This window comes from Chiroxiphia lanceolata, chromosome Z (assembly GCF_009829145.1).
Source record: "Chiroxiphia lanceolata isolate bChiLan1 chromosome Z, bChiLan1.pri, whole genome shotgun sequence".
Lineage (NCBI taxonomy): Eukaryota > Metazoa > Chordata > Aves > Passeriformes > Pipridae > Chiroxiphia > Chiroxiphia lanceolata.
In genome coordinates this window covers 53,774,271-53,800,586 of record NC_045671.1, presented here as the reverse complement: position 1 = coordinate 53,800,586, position 26,316 = coordinate 53,774,271, and the positions used below count along the sequence as shown (strand labels likewise).

The window sequence follows — 26,316 nt, the reverse complement described above, 5'->3', positions numbered from 1 at the left end:
TAATAAATTGAAATTATCAGTTCCACAGGAAATAAAAAAATACTTGTGATCCAAAATATATCCTTATCTCACTGCTTTTCAGACTCTTGTGGTTCTTTTGCTTACGGCTACCTTTTCTTCACGGAGAATCTTCCAGCCTTGCAAATCTTGCAGCTCTTCTAGTTGATTAGCATAGTGAAATTCACCTTGGAGCAATTATCTTTAACTTGTTTTAAGCTTGAAGTCCTTTGCTCCTATCTAAGGTGTGATAGAAAAGCTAGGGGTCCAAAAGCATTTCTTTTAAAACTAACGTATCCCTTGGTCTAATAAAAGATATTACATCTATCTGAAAATGTCATCTATATTCTTGGACCATCACAAGCATAACAACTTTTTACTTTTCAAAAATTGTTAAATAGCACTACTCCATTAATTCATTGTAGTTACACTTTGGAAAGGAAAGAAACAGTATTTGAATGAAACATTTTTTCTTATTTTGGTTTGTATCATGATGGGAAAAGGTTGTTATACTGTGCTCATTTTTTTCTTTATAATTTCACCTTCTCTGTAAGGGAAAGTAATCTGTGCATACCATTCTTTCCAGACTTGTTCTGAAACTACTGTGTAATAATAAGATACAAAAAGGTCAGATAGTATGAGTGATTTGGAGATTACCTTTAGCTCATGCAAGATATCTTCAAAGTATGTATCTACAGTGCAGTATGTATCTACATAAGCATATTTCTTGATATGCAGAAAGGCTAATATGTAGCATGTAATTTTAAAACTTCTAGTCAGTCTACAGACATCATCATGCATATTTCTAAGTTTTTATCTTTCAGTAAATTTTAAATGCACACAATAAGGATGCACAGAGTAACTACATAAAGACTTTTCATGAAAAAAACTTCAGGTTTTAAAATACTTTTTTCCAATAGTCTTTAGAATAGCTGTGCAATAAGAGACAGAGTTGATCTGTAAGAAGAGTAAATATACAATTCAGATTTTTGGTGGTTTTGTGGTCTGGGGTTTATTTTGTTTTGTGGGGTGAGTGTTTGGTTTGGTTTTGGTTTGGTTTGTTTATTTTTCCCCTCACAGGAAAATCATAAAAGAGGAAAGAGAAAAGAAAACATATCACCAAGTAACCTTCCAAGTGACAGTGATTGTAAACTAAAAAAACTTGCACTAAGAGTGTGAGACCGTGAAAGAAATCACACATGACAATTGCATGTATTTATGCAAGAAACATTCTTTTTTAGCAGTAATCTGTCCCACTTCTATTTTGAGCCATGATCTGTCAGATTTCTCAATATCAAACTTCACTTACCTTGAAATTTATGACAAGTTTTTACATATCACATACAGATCACATCTAATATGCTTGACCCATGAGACATAAAGATATACAAGAACTTCTCCTTGGAAATTTGTACATCTTTACTCATGAGGTGTAGGACTGGCATATTTGGGAATCGTCAACTTTGCTGTACATGCAGAGAGTCTTTGTTGCTCTAACAAAGTCTGAGTCCAGACTCACTGTCAGAGTTTAATGTATCACTGTCCAAAAGTGCCAAGATTTTATGAAAACATTACTTTCCTGGGAGAATTGCACCATATTTGCTTACTGTAATGGCTCATTTGGCTCATTTGGGGTATGTAGACAGCAAATGTGTCTACAGACACACTAATTAATTATGTGGCATTAATTAACTTGCAGAGATATTACTAACAGTATAGGTCTCACTGCATGACATTTGACAAGAGTCTGTAAACATAACTAGTATCCTCAGCTGTGTATTTTCAGGTTACTAAATACAAAGCACCTGAAGTCTTGCTGCGAAACCACAGAACATCTAATCCAGCAGCAAAGGGGATAGCAAGATCTAGCTGGCAGTCTAACTCAAAGTGGAAATTTCTATTGACAGTAATGTGCGAGGAAAAAAGCATGTCTTACCGAGGTCAGGATAAAAAAGGTAGAGTTGGCAAGTAAATAAAAATGCCGAATAGACTTACTTTGAAATCACTAAGGTGTAGAAACCTGGAAGTGAACTGGGCCAATCTAGCATTTTTTGGAGAACTCCAACTAAACGATGATAGGAGTGAAGCAAATGTCTTTTTTCTCTGTCAGTTCTCTGATTAGCCTCAATGTTTCGAAGTGCAATCCCCCCTGGATCAACAAATTATACAGAGGACTTCCTCTTCAAAGTTCACGTCCATCATGCTTTGGTAGCCTCTTTTGATCAAGAACTAAATATTGAAAGCTCAAGTCTTTTTTCCCCCTTAAACAAAAGCTACAGGTCTGGGAGATTATAATCATATCTCTCCCAACTGAAGTTCCTCAGCTATAAAACAGAAATTATATAAAATTTGAGGTTTGTTTTTTCCTGTTAGACAATATATACATGAGTGACAATCCCCACAAATACACATCAGACACATTAGCTGCCTTGTTGACTCTTACCTTTCTTTCAAGAGGAATTCAGAAAATTAACAGTGACAGTTTCAGTTACAGATTCATTCCTAATTTCACCAATATAACAACTTTTGTAACCTGATTATTTTCCTCCTTTTAGGATAATAAATTTTTTAACCATGAGTAAGCTTTTTGATGGTTAAAAAAAAAAAAAAAAGAGAGAGAGAAAGAAAAAGCATCTCAGTGTACTTGGTTTGAAGATGTTTTTAATGACATATTTGTTCTTATCCAAGTGTTCATTTCAAATGTGTGATAAGACCTTGTATTTGCTTCCTTGATAGAATTCCACCCTACTTCTTGTTATCCTGAGAGAATGAATTAGGTTCCAGGTGGTTCTCCTGTCATCTGTGGATTATTATTACTGATCATATAGAATTAATCAATCTCCATTGTGGCATTATAATTTGTATAGTGTCATGTAAAACTGGAGATAGTTCACAGCCTTAAAGAACTTTCAACTTAAGTGTAAAATAAGAGATGAATACTGCAGAGAGATGACCCTGTGGTGCTGAGGAAAGAAGCTACAGCTGGTGATAGGGAGCAGTCACAATGCAGCATGTATCCAAACATTGTAAATGTTTTTTTAGACATCAGGGCGATGGTGGTTTTGCAGGTTCTTATCTCACATCTTAATGTGCTTATTGAAAAATTGAACTAATAGACTCGAGTTTGGCTTGAAAAGAGGCAGGAACCATTATTCTTACTCATTTTATTAGAGTTGGTAGGTAAGAAGGCAAGTGGAAAGACCTTCAAAGTGGAGCTAAGTAGTTTTGCACTTATTCCTTCCTCATGTTTAATACATTCAGAGAAAATAAGTTCTATTCCTGTGCTGCTGAAAGTTATCATTGTGGCAACTCCACTATTGTTCATTCATTCCTATTGTGCCTCAATATTCAGAAGTGGTACTTAGTCAATGCATTTTAGATTTGTGAGAAATTCAGAAGAAAGCTGCTTACTTTATAATAGCTATAAAGAGAGTTGGAAATATTGGTCGCTAAACTGTTTGTTGGTGTAATACATGAAAGAAAGAAGAAAAAGAACATAAAATTGCATAAACAAAGATGGAATGTTCAAAAGGTGTAGTAGCCTCTGACAATTATTAAATCTGCAAAAGAAAAATGGTACATTCGGTGTTAATTACAGTATCTCAAGAGGCTTCTGGGAATACAACTGCTTCATTTTTTATCTGGCCTTTAAAATCAATGACTCAACATTCTGAGGTTGCTCTGCTGCTTTGTGAACAAAAAGAAATGGTTACAAGACAGTAGAAAAGAATACTTTTCCAAACTTACTCAAATGCTTTCTGTATTCTAAAGATGCTGTCTTTGCTGTGAGCAATAGTAGCAATTTCCCAGACATCCTTTAGTTGCTAATTTATAGAATGGTTATTTATGAGTAAGTGTTTGAATCAACTGATGACTTACAAGTCTACATATTAGCTGAAACCCAGAGCCTTAGCATTTTGAGACATAGTCCACAAATGCTTACCATGAAGGTGGAGATTATAATTGCAAGTCATATATGAAATTATTGATTGCTTACAGTGCTGAATGCAATGAGTGTCACAGGATTGATTCTTCTCTCTCTGTTCCCATCAGTTACAAGTGGTATATGCAAGTCACATTAAAAGTACCTTCATTTTTTTGTTGTGTTTTGTCTTGTCTTGTCTTTTCCTCAAGATCTCCTCACATTCTCACTGCAGTTCTGCCTCTGATATTGACATCTTTGAAATTTGTCAACATAAAGCAGCGCGTGGTCCCAGAGCTAAGCCTTTCTCCCTCCCCATGACTCTCAAGCAGAGATCTGAGAGCAGTTACCCAACTAGCCTCTCAAAACATCAGTGCCTGGAGGCACAGTTTAAATATTTTTATTATCTCAGTGGGGATAAGGCATAGGAATTTTTGAGCAGAATCAACCTGGCAACATTTCCAAAGAACTACAGATGCTTCTCTGTAAGGAGTTCCCTCTATATGGGATTAGGAACAGTTTGAAAAGTGGTTTGCTTGCCTAAGCCTTGCCTTGTACTTGATCAGAAACAGCATCTCAGGAAACTGAGCTCATGGTGGTGAACTAAAGTCTCTTTAGCCATCCATGAAAGTCGTTCTCCCTGGGTTCTTTTGGGATATGCTGTTCCAAGGGAATAGTTGCTTGACTTTCCAAGCATGCTAGCATTCACCTTGTGCAGTTTACCTTACTACCATCTCTGACAGTGGTATTAGTATCTTTATGTCTTGAAGCCATAATCTGAAGGATGTGAAAATTTCATCACCTCTTACTTTTTTGAAAAATGCATCAAAATATACCATGTAATTCTACCTTATCAAAATGGAAATGTGTAAGAAAAGACAATCTAGATTATTATTCAGGATGTCTAATGACTGTTATTAGCAAAAATGATTATGAAATTAACTAGTAAAAGAATTTTTTTAAAAAGCGAATATGAGGAAAAACTTACTAATTGTGAGACATCTTAAACTTTTGAATTTTTGTAGGATATGGCAGAAACTACGTAACATGAAGCATTTCAAATTTGCCACACCAAAACATTCAGAAACACACATACAATACAAAGCAGTTTTATATTGTTGGGGGTTGACCTGGTAATCTGCTCTCTAGCTCTAGTTTTCAAGATTTTCATTTGAGAGAAAAAGAAATGGAGTTGTATACTCAAAATATTTGTCTTGTTTTCTTTTTCAGCACAAATTGAAGTGATACCATGCAAAATCTGTGGTGATAAATCCTCTGGAATACACTATGGAGTCATCACATGTGAAGGCTGCAAGGTATGAGATTTTAAAACAGCATACTCATCAGCATCTGCATTAGCCTCAGGCATCTCTGTACAATAATACACTCTTACATGCTTTCAAGCAAGTGGTGCCAAAGACTGTAAAGCCTACTGCTGATAGAGATGCGTTTCATGCCTAGTTTCATTAGATGCTTTCTTTTTTATCAGATAGACTTAAGAGCTGCCTCCTTGTTTGATACTTGAATTAACTACATCTGATGCAGTGTAAGTGCTGATACCAAGGCTGGCAACTGCAAGTCACACCTGTTCTAACTGAAATCAGCTTGAGAGATGGATTTCTTATCTTGTTTCCTATACAACCCATGTAGTATTAAAGTTGGCACATTATTTCCTGTCAACATCTTAAGAGCTTACAGGTGTGAATTTGGTCCTGGTTTATCCCCTTTGCATTCTTTGCAGACCAAATTGCAATCCCCAAAGGTTAAAATTCCTTACAGTATGAGCAGTGTAAAAGGATCCTTTGTCTTCTCTTGCATAGGCTTCAGTGCAGGGCAATTGCTGGGAGTTGGAGATTTAGAAAAAAAAGGGTGGGGACGCATAAAACTGTTCCATGCTGCTTAGTCATATTAACGTATTATCTCAGGCACTAGATCAAATACCACAAATCAGACCACAAGCCAAGAGAAAAAAGGCTTCAATTTTTGACTTTAAAAATACTCTGCGATTTTGTTATCTGAGGGATTATATTATTATTCATGGAAAACCAGAATTCCATACTACATGTTAGTATTTCAGTTTTGATTGTAAATATGAAGTTGCAAAGATAGAGAGGCAGCATCTCTGATTGCTTCTATGTGGAAGCACACAAACTGGGCCACTTGAAAATGGGTGCCTATTTGTAGAGTGAAATCTCAAGTCTGTACTTACTTAGTGCTTTACAAAATTTTAGAACATCTGAAAAATCTGAAAATTTGGGTGCACCCATTTGCAAAAGAAATATTTTAATGCCAACACATTGAGAAGCAATAAACTAGTAAAATTCAGATTTCTTTCAGGAACATTAACACTTGTAAGGAGAACAATTTGCAGTGTGTCACTGTCTTATTGTGACACTAGACTAGAAATAAGCATCTTCTTATTATGATAACATGAAACAGGATTAAACTAATTGATCTGATACTACAAAGCTGGCACAAAAGCTACAGAAGAAAATTGTTTCAAGCAGAAAAGGAACATCTCTCAGCACTCAGAGCCCACAGAACAGTTAGGGGTATAGTCTTCTGTAGAAGTAATTAGGGTTAATGTTGGCCCTTGTGTGTGCCTCAAGAGGAGATGATACAAGTCAGCTCTGTGAATAGAATGCTTATTGAGATAAAGAGCTTCTCTTCCACTTATGACAGTTTTAACCCTATTGGTTTTGTGCCAGTTTTGCAGTATCAGATCAATTAGTCTAATCTTGTTTTGTGAGCCTGTGTGAAAAAAAGATGTCAGTTTTCAGGTCGGTTCCACTGGGAGCCATCTCAGACTGTCAGAGCTCCCTGTTAAGGTAAGCACTGTTTCAGGAAGTGCAGCTCTGCTCTTCATTTAAATGCTCAGCATTTAAAAAACCATTCAGCCCACGTACTAGTAACTGGTCATTTCTGGCTCCTTTTGTCTGAATATGTTAGAAATCTGAAATAATTAAGAATGGAGGTCTTATGTGGAAGAAATAGGCTAGAATCACTCCAGAAGCATGCACACACATTGAGCCAGGCACTCGATAGCTGCAGCATTTCAGGACACGGCATCCAAGAATTAAGCTGCCAGTGGCAGTGCTACAAATTTCAAGGAACAGGAAACCCTTAAAATCTGTGTCCCTACATTAGCTATGGTGCTGCAAATCCATATTATAAGTGCTTAAGGATCATCATAAATATTACTGTTGTTCTGTGTACATGCCTGCATATGCTGAATAACCTACTGGACCTGGAAAATTGCATCTCTGCCAATATCCTTACTGAAATGGTAAAACCTGAAGATAAGTTTCCATCCCATCTGTTTCTGTGGCTTCTTCTTTGCTGAGAAGCCTTTTACCCTCTCTTCTGCCTATCCCCCAGAGCAAAGTACTTGCTACCATTCTTTTGTCATGATTTAGAAAGCAGTTCACATGGCCATTTCCTTTCTCAGACTGACTGTGGGTGGTGGATGAAGTGATTTGTTCACGATGCAGAAAGACTTGTTGTCAGTGTTGGGAACATTGGGAAATCTGTCTTTAACTCTTTAGCTCCTCAGTAATGAGCTGCCTCTTTTTTCATGCAAAATGAAATTATTCTAAGTAAATATAGCCAATGCTATATAAAGATTCCATGAAAATGAAATGAAAGGATTATCTCTACTTTATAAGAGAACATTTAGATCATATACTGGAGAAAAAGAGCACAAAATTCTCCTCAGAAAAATGAATTATCTGCTGTAAATTAATTTTATTATGTAACCCTTGATACATAATGTGGTCCTTTTTTCCTAAGAGGGGCAAAGAAGAAACAAACAGATTCTTCTGAGATGAGATCAGCATTAATGGGAACAAAAAGCACTGCAGAATAAGGCACAGTCAATGCTAAATGGTTGTGAGGGGTTTTATAACATCATTTATTTAATTTGTTCTCTCAAATCCATATTGACATAGATGTTGCTAAAGTCTAAATGGTTGAAGCAGAATACCCTTCACAAGTCAAAACCAAAATTGTCTGTAAAGTTCAACAAAGAGAGTAAAAATATCTGCTATTAGCATCCATTTAGCCTTAAATTAAATGCACCTCCACAATTTCAGGAAAGTTTTGGTCAGCCAAGACCAGAGAAGTTGCCACCAGAATTTTTCTGAGAGTTCCCCTAGAGGACATCCATGTTCTCAAAAGTGCAAATCATAAAATTTAATTAGATTTTACATATACTATAATCACTGGTAAAACAAGCTCAGACCAGTTCAAGTGAGCCTCCGTATGCTTGACTTCAAGAACTAGTGCTGCCAGTGTCCTTGGTGGAACACAATGCCTGTCGCCTGTTGTTACTGACACCCTACAACACACTCATTTGGTTCGCCAGGACTTGAATGAGAATTGGGGTATAACTGTTAGCAAGTGAATTAAGCCCTGACCTCTCTACTCTCATTCCATTGCTCAGTATTACCATCTGTCAGTCTGTACAGAGATACACTGTTTTTTTCTGGTAAACGAAATCAGCAGTTGCTTTCTGGCTCCATTCAGTGGTGTTTGCAAACCAGCCCAGAAAGACACAACCACTTTGGTATCACTTCCAATGGCTGGTGTAACTCCAGTAATGATATTACTGCTCTTTTACTCCTCATAGTCTCCTGCAGTGGCTAGGCTGTCCTTCGGCTTTCCCACCACACATCCTGCAACTGTTTGCATCTAAGGGTGTCAAACTTATCAAGGAACTTCTCTTTGTTTTTTTCTCTCCGGACATAACAGCTCCTCCTGACCTTTATTTTTTTATTATTTCTTTATTTTTAAATAGATTTATTTACTTTTGTTTATCCTCACCCCCTGGTTTCATTCCTCTTGTCACCTCTGCTATTTCATGTCCATTCTACCATAACAGTGCCTTTCAGCACAGCTTGTGGCGCACCTCCTCGCAGCTAGGAGCTCGTAAGGACTTCGGTATATATGCTTTCCCTCTAGCCCTCAGATCTCTAGCCAAATAACCCACAACTAGCCAGAAAAACCTCCTAGGAGATAGAATACACATTTTTTTAAAAGATAAAATGGATAATGCTATATTCTATTGAAATGGAAAGTGTCGTTACTTTCTCATGATAGTATCTAAAGGTGTGACTTTCTCCTTTGTGTGTTGTCTTTACTTGATACAGTCATTATATCCTAGTGCTTTTGTGAAACTTGAATTTGAATTACTTTTCATTCTTGAAGGGTATAGCCCCTCCAGATCAGATCAACATTTTCCAGGTTAAACTGAAGAGCAGACTTCAGCTTCTAATGCTGTTTGTACCCAGTGACAGTTATTACCAGTCTCTTCATTAAAGGAAGAAAATATTCAAAACAAGTACATTTAATTCATCTCTTTACAAATGCTGACAAGCTTTTCCTCTATTAGGACCAAGTGTTAGATGATACATGATCAGTATTGCACAATAAAAATGCACTTTGTAACATTATTGTTTGAGTTTTAACAAAGTAGAATTACATTCTTTACAAAATAAGCAAAATTCTCCTTATAAGCAAATGTTATTTAATTTCACTGTGCAAGGCCACCATACCTGCAAAGCCACAGCATGAGCAACATTGCACTAAATAAATTTATTGTAGCCATTTGCATGGTTCTGTGTGTGTGTGTGTGTATGTGTGTGTCTGTGGATGTATGTGTGCGCACACTCACATATATGCTCATGGTAATAGTTGATCTCTCCTTGCACCCAAGGGATTCTTTAGGAGGAGTCAGCAGAACAATGCATCCTACTCCTGTCCAAGACAGAGAAACTGTTTAATTGACAGAACCAACAGAAATCGTTGCCAACACTGCCGACTGCAGAAATGCCTTGCCCTGGGAATGTCTCGAGATGGTAAGGAGTAAAATTTGTGCTTCATACCTAAGCCCTTTGAAACTCTTCTTCACTTCTGACTTATTTAAATTCCCTGTAGATTTCTGCAAAAACAGAAAGGAGAAGCTTCTTGCTTTGTAGTGCATGCACTGTGAGATGATCTTTTCCCTTTTGTTAACAAAAGAGGCTAATTTCATGGAAGGGGTGGGGAAATCACAAAATGGAGAGCAGTATTAGTTTGAAACAGAAGGAATCAGAAGTGAAATATGTGATTTTGGTCAAAAGCACAAAGCACAGATAGGTCAGCTCTGGAGAGGTGGGTTTATATTAAGCATTATATTAAACATTAACATTGTTTTTGACATTAAATATTGTTGTGTGAAAGCATACCTTTCCTTGAGATCTCTGAGGGTCTATGCCAGTAACTGGGCAGTTAAACAGAAATTTACACCTTGATAGCATTAGAGCTTTCTGTTTGTTTTATTCAGAGCACTTAACCAAATATTTTGGAGTGGAAAAAAACCCAACCTTTCTTTTACCTTCACACTGCCTCCTGTCCCTGTCTGGGTCTATAAAGGAAACATTTCCTAATTAGGCGCTGAAAATGGACCCTTTGCCAGAGGAAAGCTCAACAGTGTATCCCATCTCAGGATCCTATGGTCCTTGAAGAGCTCTGGTCCACCTTCCAAGCTGTGGTGTGATGAGCCAAGATTGCATCTGAGAATGTGCATCACAACAAAGCTGCAGGTAGTGGGAGGCTTTGGCAAGACTGCCCACAATTTTCTTCCCCCAGCCACCACTCCTCATGCAGGGGATTTCCAGCTTACAGGCACGTTTTAAATAGTCAGAAAATATAAGAAGAAAATGTTCTCTTTTTTGAAGGCAAGTTATAATAATTTCATTTGCCTGGAAGCTGTTTTCTATCTTAGAAAGTTTACACAAAATATGTATTTTGAAATTACCAGTCATTGATGGAGAAATTATCTAAAGAGCTATTTCTTTAGATGGTCCACAGATTATAAACCTGGTTTAAATTTGGACCGTAGTAGGTCTTCTTTTACCACAATGTATCTCAAGTCTCACTGAAATGACTTGGTCTCCAGTCTCACAAATCTGGGAGGAGCCATGCAGTCTGGCCTTTAATCCATTAATTCTTTTTGGTCCTAGCATCCAATTTACTTGACACCTTAGCTCCTAATTCTTCACAGTAATTAAAGTAGTAACATTTCAGTAATTTTGCAGCACATGATTTCCTCCTAGAAGTATTATCTTCCAGTGATTTAAGGTATCACAAGGGCATTTTAGTGTGACAGACAGCACTGTCTTCCCAAGAGTAATCTGGGGATCACTGCATACAGACAAAGCGAGTGATTTGTCCAAAAGCTTCGCTTTATTCTCTCGTAGTTTATGTAAGAATGTTTAAAATTAACAATATTAATAGCTCTTGCCAATTTAAAATAGACTGTATGAATTTTTTAACAGAAAAACTGAATGTGCTTTTAACCTCTCAGACATGTAATAGATTCATTTTTATCGTGCAAATGCAGGATGCTAATTGACAGCAACTGGAGAATCCAATTAATGAATATATAATCAGGATAAACAGTGGGTATTTGTTTTTATTACCGAGGCCCTAAATTTGAAGAAAATACACAATTACATTATTCAAAATACAGTCACTGTATATGTCCGTAAGGATATGCAGGAGCAGGCTTAGTTCATGTGAGGAAGCTTGCAGCCTCAGTGAAGGACTGCAGGTAAACTGAAGTTGGCAAGAAGAAGCAATTTTACATCCTCTTGGTGTAACAAAAAAAGTGAAAAGAAAGGGAAAAGGCTGCCATCTTCTTGTTCTGTCACTTTATTTTCATATTATGCTTTTCTTTTTCCTGATTGAAGAATTTCACATTTATCCATGTGTAGGCTCAAACTCCTCTTGAGGGCTAAAAGAGAGTCCTATGCTATTAGCCATGCTGTGCTAGTAAATGTGGAGGTTCTGAATTGATCCCATTTTGAGATGGACTGAAATTACATAGTGTGAAAATACACCTTATAATGAGTGGAAATGTGTGGGTTTGGAGCAATGTCCTTTTACCTGTGTTCTGACTAATTCTGCTGAATGTGTCCCTCATTTGTTTTAGAGCACAATGAACAACTACCTCTGCTCTAAGATCCTAAGATCTAGCCCAGTAGAATATCAGAATTTATAGAGACATGGTGGGGTGGGGAGTGAATGAAGAGATAGTCAGCTATGATCTACTGTATATGGAGGCTGTGTCTTTACTCCTTCTAGTTCCATAGCAGTCAGCCTGTCATTTTTGAAAATTTCAATCTCAGTATAATGAACCCTGTTTCTGGGGAAAGTGTTTTGCCCTCTGATGTTTTCCTCCCTTTCTCATCGAAAGGAGTACATGATTTGTGCACTGAGATTATGTAAATTGATTGTGTAAATCCCTAAGATTTCCTCTGTGGAAAAGATAACATTCTGTTATTCTGTTGTTTTCCTCTAAGTTCTAACTCTAACCTGTAAGATTATTTTTTTAAAGTGTGAAGATAACACCCCATTCCAAGGATGTGATAATAAGGCTTTAAGGCTCGTTTTCATACAGAGTACTAATCTTATTAGTGTACTGTTTAAAGGTTTGTGAAAAGTTAGTAAATCACATAGGATATGAATCTACATGCTGTAAATTCATACAGCTCTAGGTTGTTGTTTGGTGAACACAAAGATATAAAAGGATGCATAGTCTTTTTAACATTCTCAGTGGGATGTAAGTTGCTTGACTGAGGGCCTTCTGTCAAATAAGAGTCGTCAGTTTGTAAGTTCAAGGACTTAATACTTTTTCCTTTATGAGACGCATATGGTGTAAAGCTTTGCATCCTTTCTCATTTCCACAGAAAAAGATGTTTCCACAGCAAAATTAACCCTGAAAGTAAATATAAAAGTGAGGGGGTTGAGGGCAATCAAGAAAAACTTGTGCTTTGCTTTTCAGCTGTGAAATCGTGCTTTGCTTTTCAGCTGTGAAATTTGGAAGAATGTCCAAAAAGCAGAGGGATAGCTTGTACGCTGAAGTGCAGAAGCACCAGCAGCGACTACAGGAACAGCGGCAGCAGCAAAGTGGTGAGGCAGAAGCCCTTGCCAGGGTTTACAGCAACGGCATCAGCAATGGCTTGAACAACCTGAATAACGAAACTGGCAGCACCTACTCAAATGGGCATGTCATCGATCTGCCGAAGTCTGAGGGTTATTATAATGTGGATTCTGCCCAGCCCTCCCCAGACCAGTCTGGATTAGACATGACTGGAATCAAACAGATAAAGCAGGAACCTCTCTATGACCTCACCTCTGTACCAAACTTGTTTACCTACAGCTCTTTCAACAACGGGCAATTAGCACCAGGGATATCCATGAGTGAAATAGGTAAGAAAAATTCCTGTTCCTGTAGTGCAATGTGTACATATAAGCTAAGCTCCAGTGCTGTCTTTATTGAAATGTTATATAGCCATTCCATACACAGGTACACAATAATTACATGTTCACATATGCGTGTATGTGCACACGCATACCAAGAGTAAAGGAAAGAAAATCAGTCTGGCACTAATTGACATAATATTAAGACAGCTCTGTCTTTACCAAAATCTGCAAAATATGCAGTTTCTTAAACCCGGTACTTCATGTTCTGTTTATGAAATAGAACCATCAAAGCAGGTGACGAATCAATCATAACCAAGTGATAATTAGGAGTGGGGAGCTTGTTTCAAATGAGCTCATTACTAGCAGGGTTAAGTGATCTCTTCAGCCAACCATCTGTATTCTTGTCAACACCCAGAATCCCCATGGCAGCTAATTCTGGGATATTTACTGTGAAAAATACCAGCTTGCTACTTCTAGTGCATGGATGTCAATGCAGACCACGTTCACTGAATTTGTGAAGTGCACAGACTCTGAATGTAGTTGCTTGGATATTCCTGCTCTGCCTGAACGCCTTGGAGAACCTGTCTCTTGATTTCATCTTTGAAAAGTGGCAAAGAGACCTCTCTGTGAGATGAGACTGTTTGAAAGACAACAGCTAACCGTGATTCTTCTCTAAGGAGGATTTCTGTTCATCTAATGCTTCTAGCTGTACTTCTCCAAAGCCACTGGAGGAACTGCTTCTATTATAAGAAATAACATGAAAGAAGATTGGCATCCTAATTAGGTACCACAACAAGTGACATATGCTGCATCAGTTGTGGTTGAGAATATAATCAAAGGGTAACAATTTGTTAATGGAATTTAATTAAAAAGAAAGAAGAAGAAGAAAAAAAAATCGTATTCAAGAGCACTCTTAACAACCTAATTATTTTCACATCATAAAAATCCCTCTGTAGTTTTGGCCTGACCTTGCTGCCTCATGGATGTACATCTACATCTGTAAATTTATGTGTGTACTCAGACCTATTGAGAACCCTGGAGATGTGGCCTCCACTCAATATAGGTTGCAGTAGTGATGTATACAGTAGTTACTGTCTGATAAAAAAATGAAGTTGCAGTTAGAATCTGTAGTATGTTTTCTGCCCATGCATGCTCATGTGCAGGAGGATATATAACACATAGTGTGCTTTAGTTGCAAATTGTGCACTAGAAAGTTATGTTTTTCTGCCACTCTGTTTATTAGGACATGTTTTACTATCACATTTGGCCTAGGACTGTCCAGTGAAGTCCTACACCCATAGCATAGAATTAGCAAGGAACATCTGCACTAACTTCCCTCTCAGCTTTTGTGGGTGTATGAATATTACTTACATGTGGCTTGTGCACACCTCAGTCCTGCAACAGATCACAGTACTGCAAACCAGCTGAGAGGCAATTTAAGCCATCCTTAAGAGCTGTTTCCCTGCATCCCCCATACCAAAGGGAAATGCTTCCAGAGACTCAGAGGAGGTCTAGAAATGTGACACTTCTGATAGTCCATGGATTATGGTTTGTGCTCAGTTACAGAAATGAGCCCAAATAGAGAATATATCCTTAGTGGCTAAGGGATCTCACTGAAGGCAATGAGTTCTTTTCACTTATGAAGCTTTAGAGAATCATTTAAATTTTATCTCTTGCTGGTTCTCTTAGAAATAACTTACCATTCTTAAATTTTCACCAATTTTTTTGCTCTTCGAGCCCTAAACCAACTCCACATTTTCCAGTCTTTCATCTTGTGTGTTATCTAACCAGTGCTCACCTTCTCAAGCACATAAAGCAGGAGATAGGAAAGAGCCTGTCTCTGAGCTGACAGCAAAATTCAGATGCTCTGGGATTTACCTCTTTTCCTTTTGAAATTGAAACTGGGGCTCCTAAATTGCTAGGATTTTACCCATGTACTGCTCCCTGTCATTTGTGGCACCTACAGCTGACAGATAAGTGTGACAGTGAGAGGTACTGTAGTATAACAAATCAGCTGGCACAACTGAAAAAATAGAAGAGATATACCATAAAATACTGGGATTAGTGTACAGGCAAGTGATATTTTCAGTGCTTAAAAACAAACAAAAAGTGCCTCAGTGCTACAGCGGATTGTTGGACCATCTGTAAAGCTGAGTCTTGCAGTCGAAGTAGGAAAACTGTAAGCACTGGGATACATTGATTTCATATTATAGTGTTCTTAAATTTCACTGCAGAATCGTATCTTACTCCAGTAAGATTTGGAATAAACTCAACTCATTCTAAATAGAAGTTACGCCTTAACTGTTAGAAGAAATCATAGAGAATATATAGGAGGCATAAAAGCTATACTGCATTGATTCTTGTACCTGATAGAAGTTTCTTTCTACCATCATGACTTGTGATACACTAAAACACTAAGTACCCCAGATCTTGTTGGTTTTTTTCTGCACTGATTATTTTCTGATTAATTTCCAGTCTTAGTTTTCTTCTGGTCTTTAAATTCTTCCAATACATATATATATATATATATATATATATATATATATATATATATATATATATATATATTTAAGCACAACCTCACTTGTCACTTGCCTGATCTTGAGTGCAACCATCCTAATTTTTCCTTCCTAAATCAATGTGTGGGATTCCTTTCATCCTTGAGCTTCTAAAAGTTGCTGCAAGCTCTCCAAGGGACAGGCTTCTTCATAGGCATCCCAGAGCAAAAGTAGTCTTTGCAGCTTCTGCCTCTCATGTCAAGCAATATCCAGTTCACTTACTCCTTTGGTGTTAATGCTTAGCTTGTTTCAAACTCACTTCTCTCCAGTTTTTATTAAGATATAATTGACTGCACATTTCCAAGTTTGAATCTCATTTTCTCTTTCTTATTTTTCTAACCTTTTCAATCCTATTACATTATGTCTCAGTCTTCACTGATGCTTTGTGACTTCCTTCAATTTAGAATTATCTCTTCATTTAATTAGCATGCTATGAACCTTCTCTTTCAGATTATTATGAAAATGTTAAATGCTTGTAAAACAAGTCCTAACAATGGTCCCTGCTGACTAAAAACTTGCTGTAATTGCATATATTACTTTAGTATTTATATTTTGCTTGCTATCCAACAGTAAGTTCTCTGAAAAATCCAAGTAACAAGTCTTCCTTTCCCTGTCAGTTTGATTCAGTTATAAAAATAATATTTTCTAAAATATTCTATAATGTAATTTGCACATCACTTGCATTCTTTTCTTCAGATGTTAATTTTCTAGTTCCACCAAAAAGTAATCTAAATGGTTAGAGCTACTTTGATCTTTAACAGTTCTATGCTTTAATTTGAATGTGAAAGTGTTCTTTTTCCCAAATGTACATTCGTCTACAGAAGACTTTGTAGTGGAAATGGAAATTGTTCAACTTAACAGTTTTGAAATTCAAAATTTTTTGCACAGCAACTGTTTCAACACGTATTAGAATGGAACAGCAAGAAAAATATAGCATATCTTGCACTGCATGCTTACTAGTGTCTCTATATACTGTGCTAGCAAGTGGGGTTTCTGTAGGAGTAAGACGTGCTGACAAGTTGAAGTTATATAGAGCTCTGTCACACATATTTAGTACTCTTATATTCCTTCAAATGATTTAAATAGTCCTGGGTACAACTGAACAGTCTGATCACTGTAAGAAGCAGGATAGGAAATTTCTCCTATGAAAAAGAATGTTAAGTATAACAAAAAATTATTTTCAGACAGAGACACAAATTTCTCATGTCAGAGCTTATGATGGAGAAATGTATAAAATCAGGTAGTTTCCCATTTCCTATTAGAAAAAGAAACTCAAAGCAAAAAGAAATCAGTCCAAAGCTCATAAATAAACATACAGGATCAGAGCCTCAGCTTGGCATCAGCTGCATTTCCAGTCCAGCTCCTTTTTCTTAAAAGAGAAGTATTTTTGTCCTTAACTCAAGGCATTTTGTTGGAGACTTAATATGGAGTTGGGTGTACAGAACACGAAGTAGGTCAGATGCAGCGACCAGATGAGTTGGGCAGGTTCTTTCTCTGCTTGTCCTGCTGTCCATGGGTGGCATGATCCAGGTGTGTTCCATCAGGCAGTGACACTGCCAGCAAGGGAGACACGCATGTCCTAAGGGTGCGTGCTGCCAGGGACCTCACAGCACGGTCCTGTTTATCCCTGACCACTGTGGCATCTGCACATCTGGGAAGGCAGAAATTTCTCATATTGTGGGGACTTCAATCTGGGAGATGAAATCTTCTTGTTGTATCAAAAGTAAGAATTTGGTCATTTGCAGAATGGCTTTTTCCTCACACAATTCACGGAGGTCAGCTGGTACTGGGAAATTCTAAAGTGAGAAGGGAGCTCCAGTTCCTGATAGCAATGCTTGCTCCCAAGTGTGATTTTAAATTAGCAGGTATTAAAGACTTATTTTTAGACTTGATAAAATAAACACCATCTTGTTTAAATATATGTGCATAATATTATCTATCAGTTTTCCTCACTAAAGATGTGGCTCCAATCTTGATCTGTAAAAGTTATTGGAAGTTATAACTTCCCTGCCCTAACTGCAGTTGAGATTACAAGCCTATGATTTCTTAGAGACGAGATAAAACTATTAGCAAACACTGTTGTGGAGAAAATAAATTGGGTAAGGCTTTACTCCAAGTCAAATTGAAGAATGCCTTATTGCTGTGTATATTTAGGTCGTCAGTAAGGAACCACTAGAACATAAAGGAGGTTACATAGCCCAACCTCTATAATCACAGAAAAATGGGTTTACATAGATTTACATGATGTTTCTTCGACATTAGGGCTATTTGAAGGTACCTGATGGCCTGGAGAGCTTACATTTCTACCAAAATTAAATTAAGGTTTGTAGGCTTGGGTTTGATCTTCCCTTTTCCCAGCCCCTCTGACCCTGCTCGGCTATGTGCATCTTAGGGTGGGCAGTAACTCACTAGGACAGACACCTAATATGAATTGGAGGAGGCACCACCTGCCCTACACCATAACGCACAGCTCTTTTGATGCTGACACTTGACTGGAAAATGACAATAAGGGAAAACCTTAAAAATTTATTAAAGACTGGCTCAGGATAGTTATGTAGAAGATAAGCCCTCTTGAAAACTGCAAATGACACTGTGCATATGTAATTTATCTTAATTTAGCTGGGTGAATACATTCATCTCAGGACCACAGTGAACAACTTTATATTCTGTAAAGTTATTTAATTTCCATTGCTGCAATATCATACAAGCAGGAGCTTAGCATTTAGTTATTTCACTGTCTCAACTTGAAGGGAGATCTTCACCTTTAAACATTCTCAACTCCTCTGCTGAGGATTGGTTTGAAAGTCAGTTCCACACCTTTCTCCTTTCAGCAGAAATCTTCCCATTAACTTTAAAAGAATTTAGTTTATTCCTACATGCCTATACTTCTCATGAATTTCCACAACACTGTATGTTGCATATGCAGTATATATATGTCAGCATCAGACTGATGTCTTAAAAAGTCTGCTGTGCTTTGTTTTTGAAAGTTGCAAAAGCACTTCTCGCATGATGAGCATTTCCTACTATTATTCTTTAACTCCCTTCTCTTTATCTCCAGGGTTTGTTCCCTGTGCCAGATCAAGTGTTAACAGATAGCTTACTGAACACTTATTAATCAGTTAGATGCTCTTTAAAGGGACACTCCAAATCACACTCAAAATGCAGTGAGCTTATGTAACTAAAGTCCATACCTGTGACATTAGTAGCTATGTTTTATGTTCCCTTTACAAAGCCACCACCCACCACGCAGTGAAACATGATATTTTTGTGACTGTAGTCCTGTGTAATGTTCTTTCACCTCTTTTTCTAGGCCATAATTTAATATCTCTCCTACCAACCTGACAGTAAAAACTTGCAGGGCTGTTGTCGACACTCTGACAGCTGTACTTTAGAGGAGCAATGTTGCCACCTAGTGAGCATTTAAGATGTGGTGTGTGCATTTCTGCGCTCATGCGATCAGGGCACTGTATCTTACCATCATTACCTATTTAAAAGCGACAATCAGAATAAATTAATATTTCCGTTCTGTACTCAGTTCATGTGACAAAACTTGGAACTTCTGCTTGTTTTACAAATTAATTAAAAATATGCATAAAATGGTATTAAAAACAACCTTAACTATAGCCTGCATTTTAAAGCATCATAATATAGTTCTTTAAAGTAAGCACATTTCTAATCCATTAAAGTAATTATATAAAATAACTCCTTTTCTGCTAAGAAAAGAATGTTTTCTTGCATTACCAAGCTTGACAAAATATGTTCATTCTATTGAAAAGAAAAAAAAAGCAATTAGAAATCAAACATTTGTAGCAGTCAAAATATGTAAAATTACACATCATATATCCCATATATTACCCTATATCACGACAGTATTCTCAGAAATAACACTGTGCTGTTCACACTGAAAGATCAATGTAAATCTAATGGTATAAAGCGTACTGAGACATGCTTTAGCTGCCAGTTGTAAGAATAGCCTTTTGGTTGATTCTCTGTTGTATGTTTTGGAGCAGAAATTTCAATAGCAGAAGAAATGGTAACAGGTTTTCTGCAAGAAACCCTCAAAAAAAGAAGGCTGGAGCAGGTGCCAGAGTGTGGAGGGCCTGGGACGTATGAAGGGTGTGTGATATGTTCCAGGACTGTCTCACTCACAGCCTCCAAGGAGGCAAACTACAGATGAAAATCAAGAGGTCAAGGCAATGATGCTTTAGGAATCACTGTAGTATATGGAAGTGGCATACTGTCTGCCAAAATTTCTGTGGTTTGAATTAGTGATTATATGTTGCTTTCTTCCTCATGTGAGTAAGCCCTTTACTGGTTTAGTGTCAATGCTCCCTGTCCTTAATATTAGTGTATGGTGTTTCAGGGCAGTCAGCACTGACAATGTGCATACTTGTACTTTCTGAGAACTTAATCTGGTGTCCATAGTGTATTTCTTTGTCATTCTAAACAACGTTAGTCGATCATTCCTTAATCCTCAAGCACAAGGAAGCCAACAGAAGTTTGATTTTACACATTTTTTTTCTTCTCCTAGTACCCATGCAACATCCTAAGTTTGACTTCCGAAGGCTGTAGTTCACTTTTTCACACTGTTCGCCTTCTGTCTGGTAGATTTCATCACTCACTTCATGCTTTTCGCTGCTTTCCACTTTATTCCTGAGAATAGTGTAATTCTGCTTGTTTTGCATTTTGTGATGCTGTTCCCAGCTCCATAAGTAATGATGTCTTTCTTCAGTCCATTCAATTTCATATTTTATTTCACAGAACAGCAACAATTCTTTTATACAAGAGTGAAAAAATATGAGAAAAAGTTGAAGTGAAATGCATGGGAGAGAAACATAGATGTGTGTAGTGGAAAAATTCAATGCTACAAGATATAGGGCTCAGAAAAATGCTGAAACTGATTATCAGAACACAGATTTTACAGTGCAGTAATCTTGCACAGATGAAAGTCACATGTAAATGGGAATAGTTAAAGCAAGATATTAAGGCATGGAGCCCTGTCTTGTGTTCCTTTTTGATTGCGTGAATATTTTTTCTTTTGATCTGGCATTGCTTATGGTAACCAAATTATTTCACTTTCTGACACTATACGCTAACACAATTTCAATAAAACTTATTTGCCAAACTACAGGAAGATAGAATCATTGTTGAATATTTTATTATTACTTTTTAAAACGTTACTATAGACTGCTTAAAATCTTTACAAAAAGTGAATTGTAAGCCTGTAACAGTGAAACAAGCACTAAAAGATATGTTAAACTCTCCCAGTCTTTTGCAGATTAAGACAGGGCAAACCCTTCAAGCCCTGGTTTAAAACCATTAATATTCCAATTAGTCCATGCATATTTCTAGGTTTAATAGACAACAATTTCCACTCTACATTATGTTTGCTTAGTCATAAAAAATGAAACCACTTTTTTGTTTCAGAACAATCTCAATTTTAATATAAAGATCTCTTTCTGTAAGCTGTGCTGGAAGAAGCTAGGAAACAGCTCATCTCAATAAATTTTCTATAATTATATGATGCCTTTAGAGTCCATGTTCCATAAACTCAAGTTATTGCCTTGGTTAGTGCTGCCAGTTAAGTGATCTCTAATTAGTACAAAATATACATTTTTTACTAAATTGGCTGAGACCCGGGAGAAGTATTATTAAGTAGAGACCTTTTAGCATTTATAAAAATCCTCTAGGATTTAAAAGAATTCTGGGTCCATTCTCTAGGTTCCTTAAGATAAAGACTTCTTTCAGTTGTACTGGCATTTCTAGTAATTTATGAATGCTTTTTAGAAAGGCGAATGAAACACTGATTTACTTTGAAGGAGAGAGAGGAAATAGACAATTCACACACATAACATTTACTCAGTGGTCAGTCTCTTCGTGACAGTAACCACTGAATAACTTGAACACAGGAAAGGGTTATTCATTAACTAATTCTAGCACTCCTAGTCTCATATGAGTGTTTTTGTGTTTCATACCATCTTCTTAGGCTGCATATTTTATAATACTACAAATTTATTAAACAAATAGGGGTTATGAAACTTGCTAGTCTGTTTATAATAATTTTTGAAAGGGAAATACTCTCTGCATGATAAAGTTGAGAATGCCAAGGAGAAATGAAAAATGTAATGAGTTTTTACAACCACTTTTAGGACAAAATGTTCCTATTCTTCTGTGGAAAAGAAAAAAGTTCAGACTTTTCAGCCAGTTAATTTAAAAAATTGGGACCTATTATTCATGTTTGAAAGCAAACTCAAGACATACTTTTACTTTATTCCCTGTGTTGCTGCCTCTACGACTGTCAAAGAATTTCTTAATATACTCTGTGCAATGAAACCAAGTTTTAAAATTTTTAATTTTGCAGTCTTAATACCCTCGAGTCAGGGTGTGGAATAGTGTAGATCCAATGCTATTTTGGCAGTTTTTTGGGTCATAGAACAGAGATTTTATTTAGAATACTTGGCTGGAGTTTTGATAGTTGTACAAATTGATATGCATGCTTACAGCAGCCAGCCAAAACTGTGATGTTATTGCAGCATTAATTCAAAGTAGATCCCTACGAGAGCTCAACTTAGGGTATAAGCTGAGATGAGCTCTTAGCTACCCAACTGGATCCTAAGGGTAAGTGGCAAATTAAAGATTCATTATTCATTTTAATTGAAGAAGATTATCAGTGTTTTAGGAAGCACACTTCAAAGTTCTTCAGTTCCCTGTGCAAAATAAGGGATTGCTGAGAAAAAACTGGAGCCTCTCCTGAGAAAAGAGAGACAAATGAAAGAACTAAGGAGCCTGTAGGAAGCAAACACTGCCAAGTACTGTTGATAATTTCTACTTAACAGGCAAATTTTACAGTTAGTGAATGTTGTGTGGAGTCCATGGATTGCATCCATCCCCACCAGCATTGTACTTGACTTCAAGTTGGAGTTTTTTCTCAGTATTGTAGTTGGAGATTTCTAAATATTACAAGGAGATGCATGAAAAAGGCAGGACTGACTTATCAGCTGACAATAGACCCCTGTGGGTCTGTGCTATGCTGATTTTGGTTGTTACTATCTAGGTTGCAGTGTTGAGTTTTCTCTATGTATTTTGGATTTCAGCAATTCCTACACTGCTGATGCAATAAATGTTTGAGCAAATGTAATCTTTGGAGACTGCCTTTTGTGAGGTGACTGCTGAAATCTAAAATAAAAAATATAATGGGGGGTGGGGGGGAAGAGGAATCAAAACCAAAGCATAACAAAACCAAGAACGAACAAATAAAGAGCCCAGGAGAGCAGCCAAATCTGGAAACAGAAAGGGTCATTTATTGTTCTGGAAGTGGTGAGATGTAGTCCTAAGTTCATGCAAGAGGGCTTTTGCAGTCTTTCTGTCTGCCCAGTCCTTCTGTCAGGGCTGTCCAATGCTTCCTTAGCTACTGGCCCACTCCTATGAAAGGAAGCAGCAGTCTCAGACACTTGGGTTCCTACAACTTTTGAAGAGGAAACTACTTAAGAGGCAAAGGAGACAGACAACCTCAGGGAAAGGCAGAAACAGCAGCCAGCCCCATGTTCACCCCAAAAGGTGGTGGCTGCTGACCAATCAAACTGACCAGACCGCACATGGTACCTATTACCCACCCAGACACTGGAGATGGAAGGCCATTTCTTTTGCTGAAATGGCACTGTTCTCTTTATGGTCCTCCTCAGTTTCCTGATATACAATTTTCAATTTTCAGCTTCTTCTGGACATCTACTACTATGCATTAGACTTTTTTTTTCTTTTTTTTTTTTTTTACTGCTCCTGGTCTGGATCAGGAACAGTGTGGCCAGCAGGACTAGGAAAGTGATTCTTCCTCTCTACTCGGCACTGGTGAGGCCACACCTCAAGTATCGTGTCCAGTTCTGGGCCCCTCAGTTCAGGAAGGATATTGAGGTGCTGGAGCAGGTCCAGAGAAGTGCAATGAAGCTGGTGAAGGGTCTGGAGCACAAGTCCTGTGAGGAGAGGCTAAGGGAACTGGGGTTGTTTAGCCTGGAGAAGAGAAGGCTCAGAGGAGACCTTATCGCTCTCTACAACTACCTGAAAGGAGGGTGTAGCCAGGTGGGTATCAGTCTCTTCTCCCAAGCAACCAGCAATAGAACAAGACGGTACAGTCTAAAGCTACACCAGGGGAAGTTTAGGTTACACATTAGGAAGAAGTTCTTTATAGAAATATATGGGCTGCCCAGGGAGGTGGTGAAGTCATTGTCCCTGGAGGTATTTAAGAAGAGACTGCCATGGTGTAGTTGACAAGGTGGTGTTAGGTCAAAGGTTGGACTTAGTGATCTCAGAGGTCTATTACAACCTAGGTGATTCTGTGGTTATTCCATGATGCATTTTGTTTGAGTGTTTCTGATTTTTCAAGACCTCATATTGGTTACAACTACTGACTGTTTTCTTGATTGAGTAAGTTGTTTCTGGTTTATCTCTCTGGAAGCAAATACTTTTTTTCTAGATTTTATTTTTAATGAAGCATAGCATTTGTACAAAAAGCACCTGCTTTCTAAGAAAAATTTCAAGGCACCAATACTAAGAAATCTTCAAATTTAGAGCCAATCTACCTAATGCAAATGCTTTCAGGTCCTAGTGTATGCCAGAGTTTGGACACTGGGAGCATTATTTTCTGTGGACCATGTTTCCCAGAAAGAGTTAATCTGCCAGGATGTGGTGTGACTTTCAGATTCCCTGTTATCATTTAATATCAAGTGATCATGATGAATGGTAGGAGATTTAGCCCTAATGTAATAAACCCAGTATGTAGGCAAAAGGGGAGGAGTAAAGCAGCTAATTAACATTGTTTTCATATTGTGTCAGATAAGCTTTACAAATTCTGCAATTTACAGGCTACAGTTATTGTAATGCTAGTGGTGTACTGTCATGCAGGCTCAGGAATTCTTTCCTTTGGAATTACTAATTTTCACTCAATAGTTGCAGCAGTTGGTGCCTAGAAAATAAAATGTTGCTGACTTTGGTTCTCACACCTCTGTGGTCAGAATCATCTCTTTTGTTTTCCTTTTCATACAGCAAACCTTGCAAGCCTACTTTAGCTTATGTAAGATGGAAGCTGACAGCATTTCAAGGAGAAATGCTGTTCATATTGAGGTCACAAAAATGGAATTGCCTTTTGTAGTCCTTGCAGCCCATCCAAACAGGATTGCTAGTTGTGTACATGCAGTTTCCCAGTGAAAGGGAACCTTTGAAATCTCTGGCCTAAGATTTTTTGAAAGCAAAATAAACTAAAAGTCAGGAGTGATATGTGAAGTAACTGTAGTAGACTCTTCTAGCCTGGAAAAGAGGTCACACATAGATGTTGATTATCAACCCAGCAGGGTACCTTCACAGGCTTGAGGCCACAGCCTCAAGGCAATATCTCTCCTCCCACTGTGTATAGATGTTTGCTTGCTTTCTTCATTGTCCATTTTTCTAGTTCCACTAAAAGAATTAATCTGTTGAAGTCAGTGGTCAGCAACTTTCAGAGCTGCTAGGTCTCATAGAAATTTATCATATTTTGGGTACAGCACAGTACCTGTGACAGGACAGGTTTACATTACACGTCAGTACATTATTCCCAGTGGTTTAGGAATGTCTTTCTGCATGGGATTTTCCAAGATGCGTACTTCATTGGCAAAACGATGCTAAAATCTGAAAATGTGAGAAAAAAAAAGACAGCTATGGTCTGTGAAACCCTTTGAGAGTGATGTTCTTAGCTCTGCCTGCTTTGGATCTTCTGTTGCTGGACCATCTGAGAAGCCAAGACAAGCTTATACTCCTTTTACTTTTTGAATCATGCCAGCTCTGCCACCAAGTGTATGCTGTATTTGCATAAAGCTCCTTCCAGGGGCTTCAGCATGGAGTGTAAGCAAGCAGGCTCCTCTGCTGCTTATGCTGAATGAGCAGTTCCCTCCTCCTCTCAGACCCAGTGTACCCTTTCCATCACACGCTCAACATTGCTTAGCCTGTGGCACAAGAGTTTCAAGTCTGTCTTGCACCTGATTCCTCTTTGTATGTCAACATTCAGAGCTGCTGCTTGCTGCAATTGCCCCGGGCCTTTGCACATCTAATTGGGTTTTAATGTCAGATCAACATAAGCACAAGTACATAAGAAAAAGATGTATGGGGTAAACACAGAATGCCATTCTACAAAACCCTGAAGAGTTTCTGAACTCTTCGTTCCTAAGGTAAATGCATAAATGGGGGGAAAAGGAATGGAGCTGAGGAGCTTTGCAGTAATGGAGACCTTCTAATAAAGTATATTTTGAAGTCAGTGAAATCAAAAGGTCTTGTTTTCAGGTTGTTGGCATAGGTCACCTTATCTGATTCAAAATTTTTCTATGCAGTAATGTGAAATTATGTGAGACATTTATTGTAAGCATTTTCTCTATGCCAAGAGTGTGAATAGCTTGACAAATTGTAGCTTGTGTAACAAATTGTGGAGCTAGGAGAGCTGGGCTAAGAAGCACAAGAGAGAAGAAGACCAGACAGTGGCTGCAGAGAGCAAAAATCCTTCACCCTTGAGACTGCAGAATTGTAATGCAAGTTGAAATCATGCTCCTGCACTGTTTTTTTAGATACAAGGCCTAA

The 26,316-nt window shown here is 37.6% G+C and overlaps 1 protein-coding gene across 2 annotated transcripts in view; it reads left to right on the top strand.

The window, feature by feature from the left end:
- Positions 1 to 26,316, top strand: part of RORB (RAR related orphan receptor B) — a 147,422-nt gene that overhangs the window by 100,180 nt on the left and 20,926 nt on the right. For both annotated transcript variants that reach the window (XM_032675966.1, XM_032675967.1), the window contains exons 2-4: positions 5,150 to 5,235; positions 9,633 to 9,774; positions 12,770 to 13,171. In XM_032675966.1, coding sequence (XP_032531857.1) covers positions 5,150 to 5,235; positions 9,633 to 9,774; positions 12,770 to 13,171 — 630 coding nt within the window. The remainder of the gene's footprint in view (positions 1 to 5,149; positions 5,236 to 9,632; positions 9,775 to 12,769; positions 13,172 to 26,316) is intronic.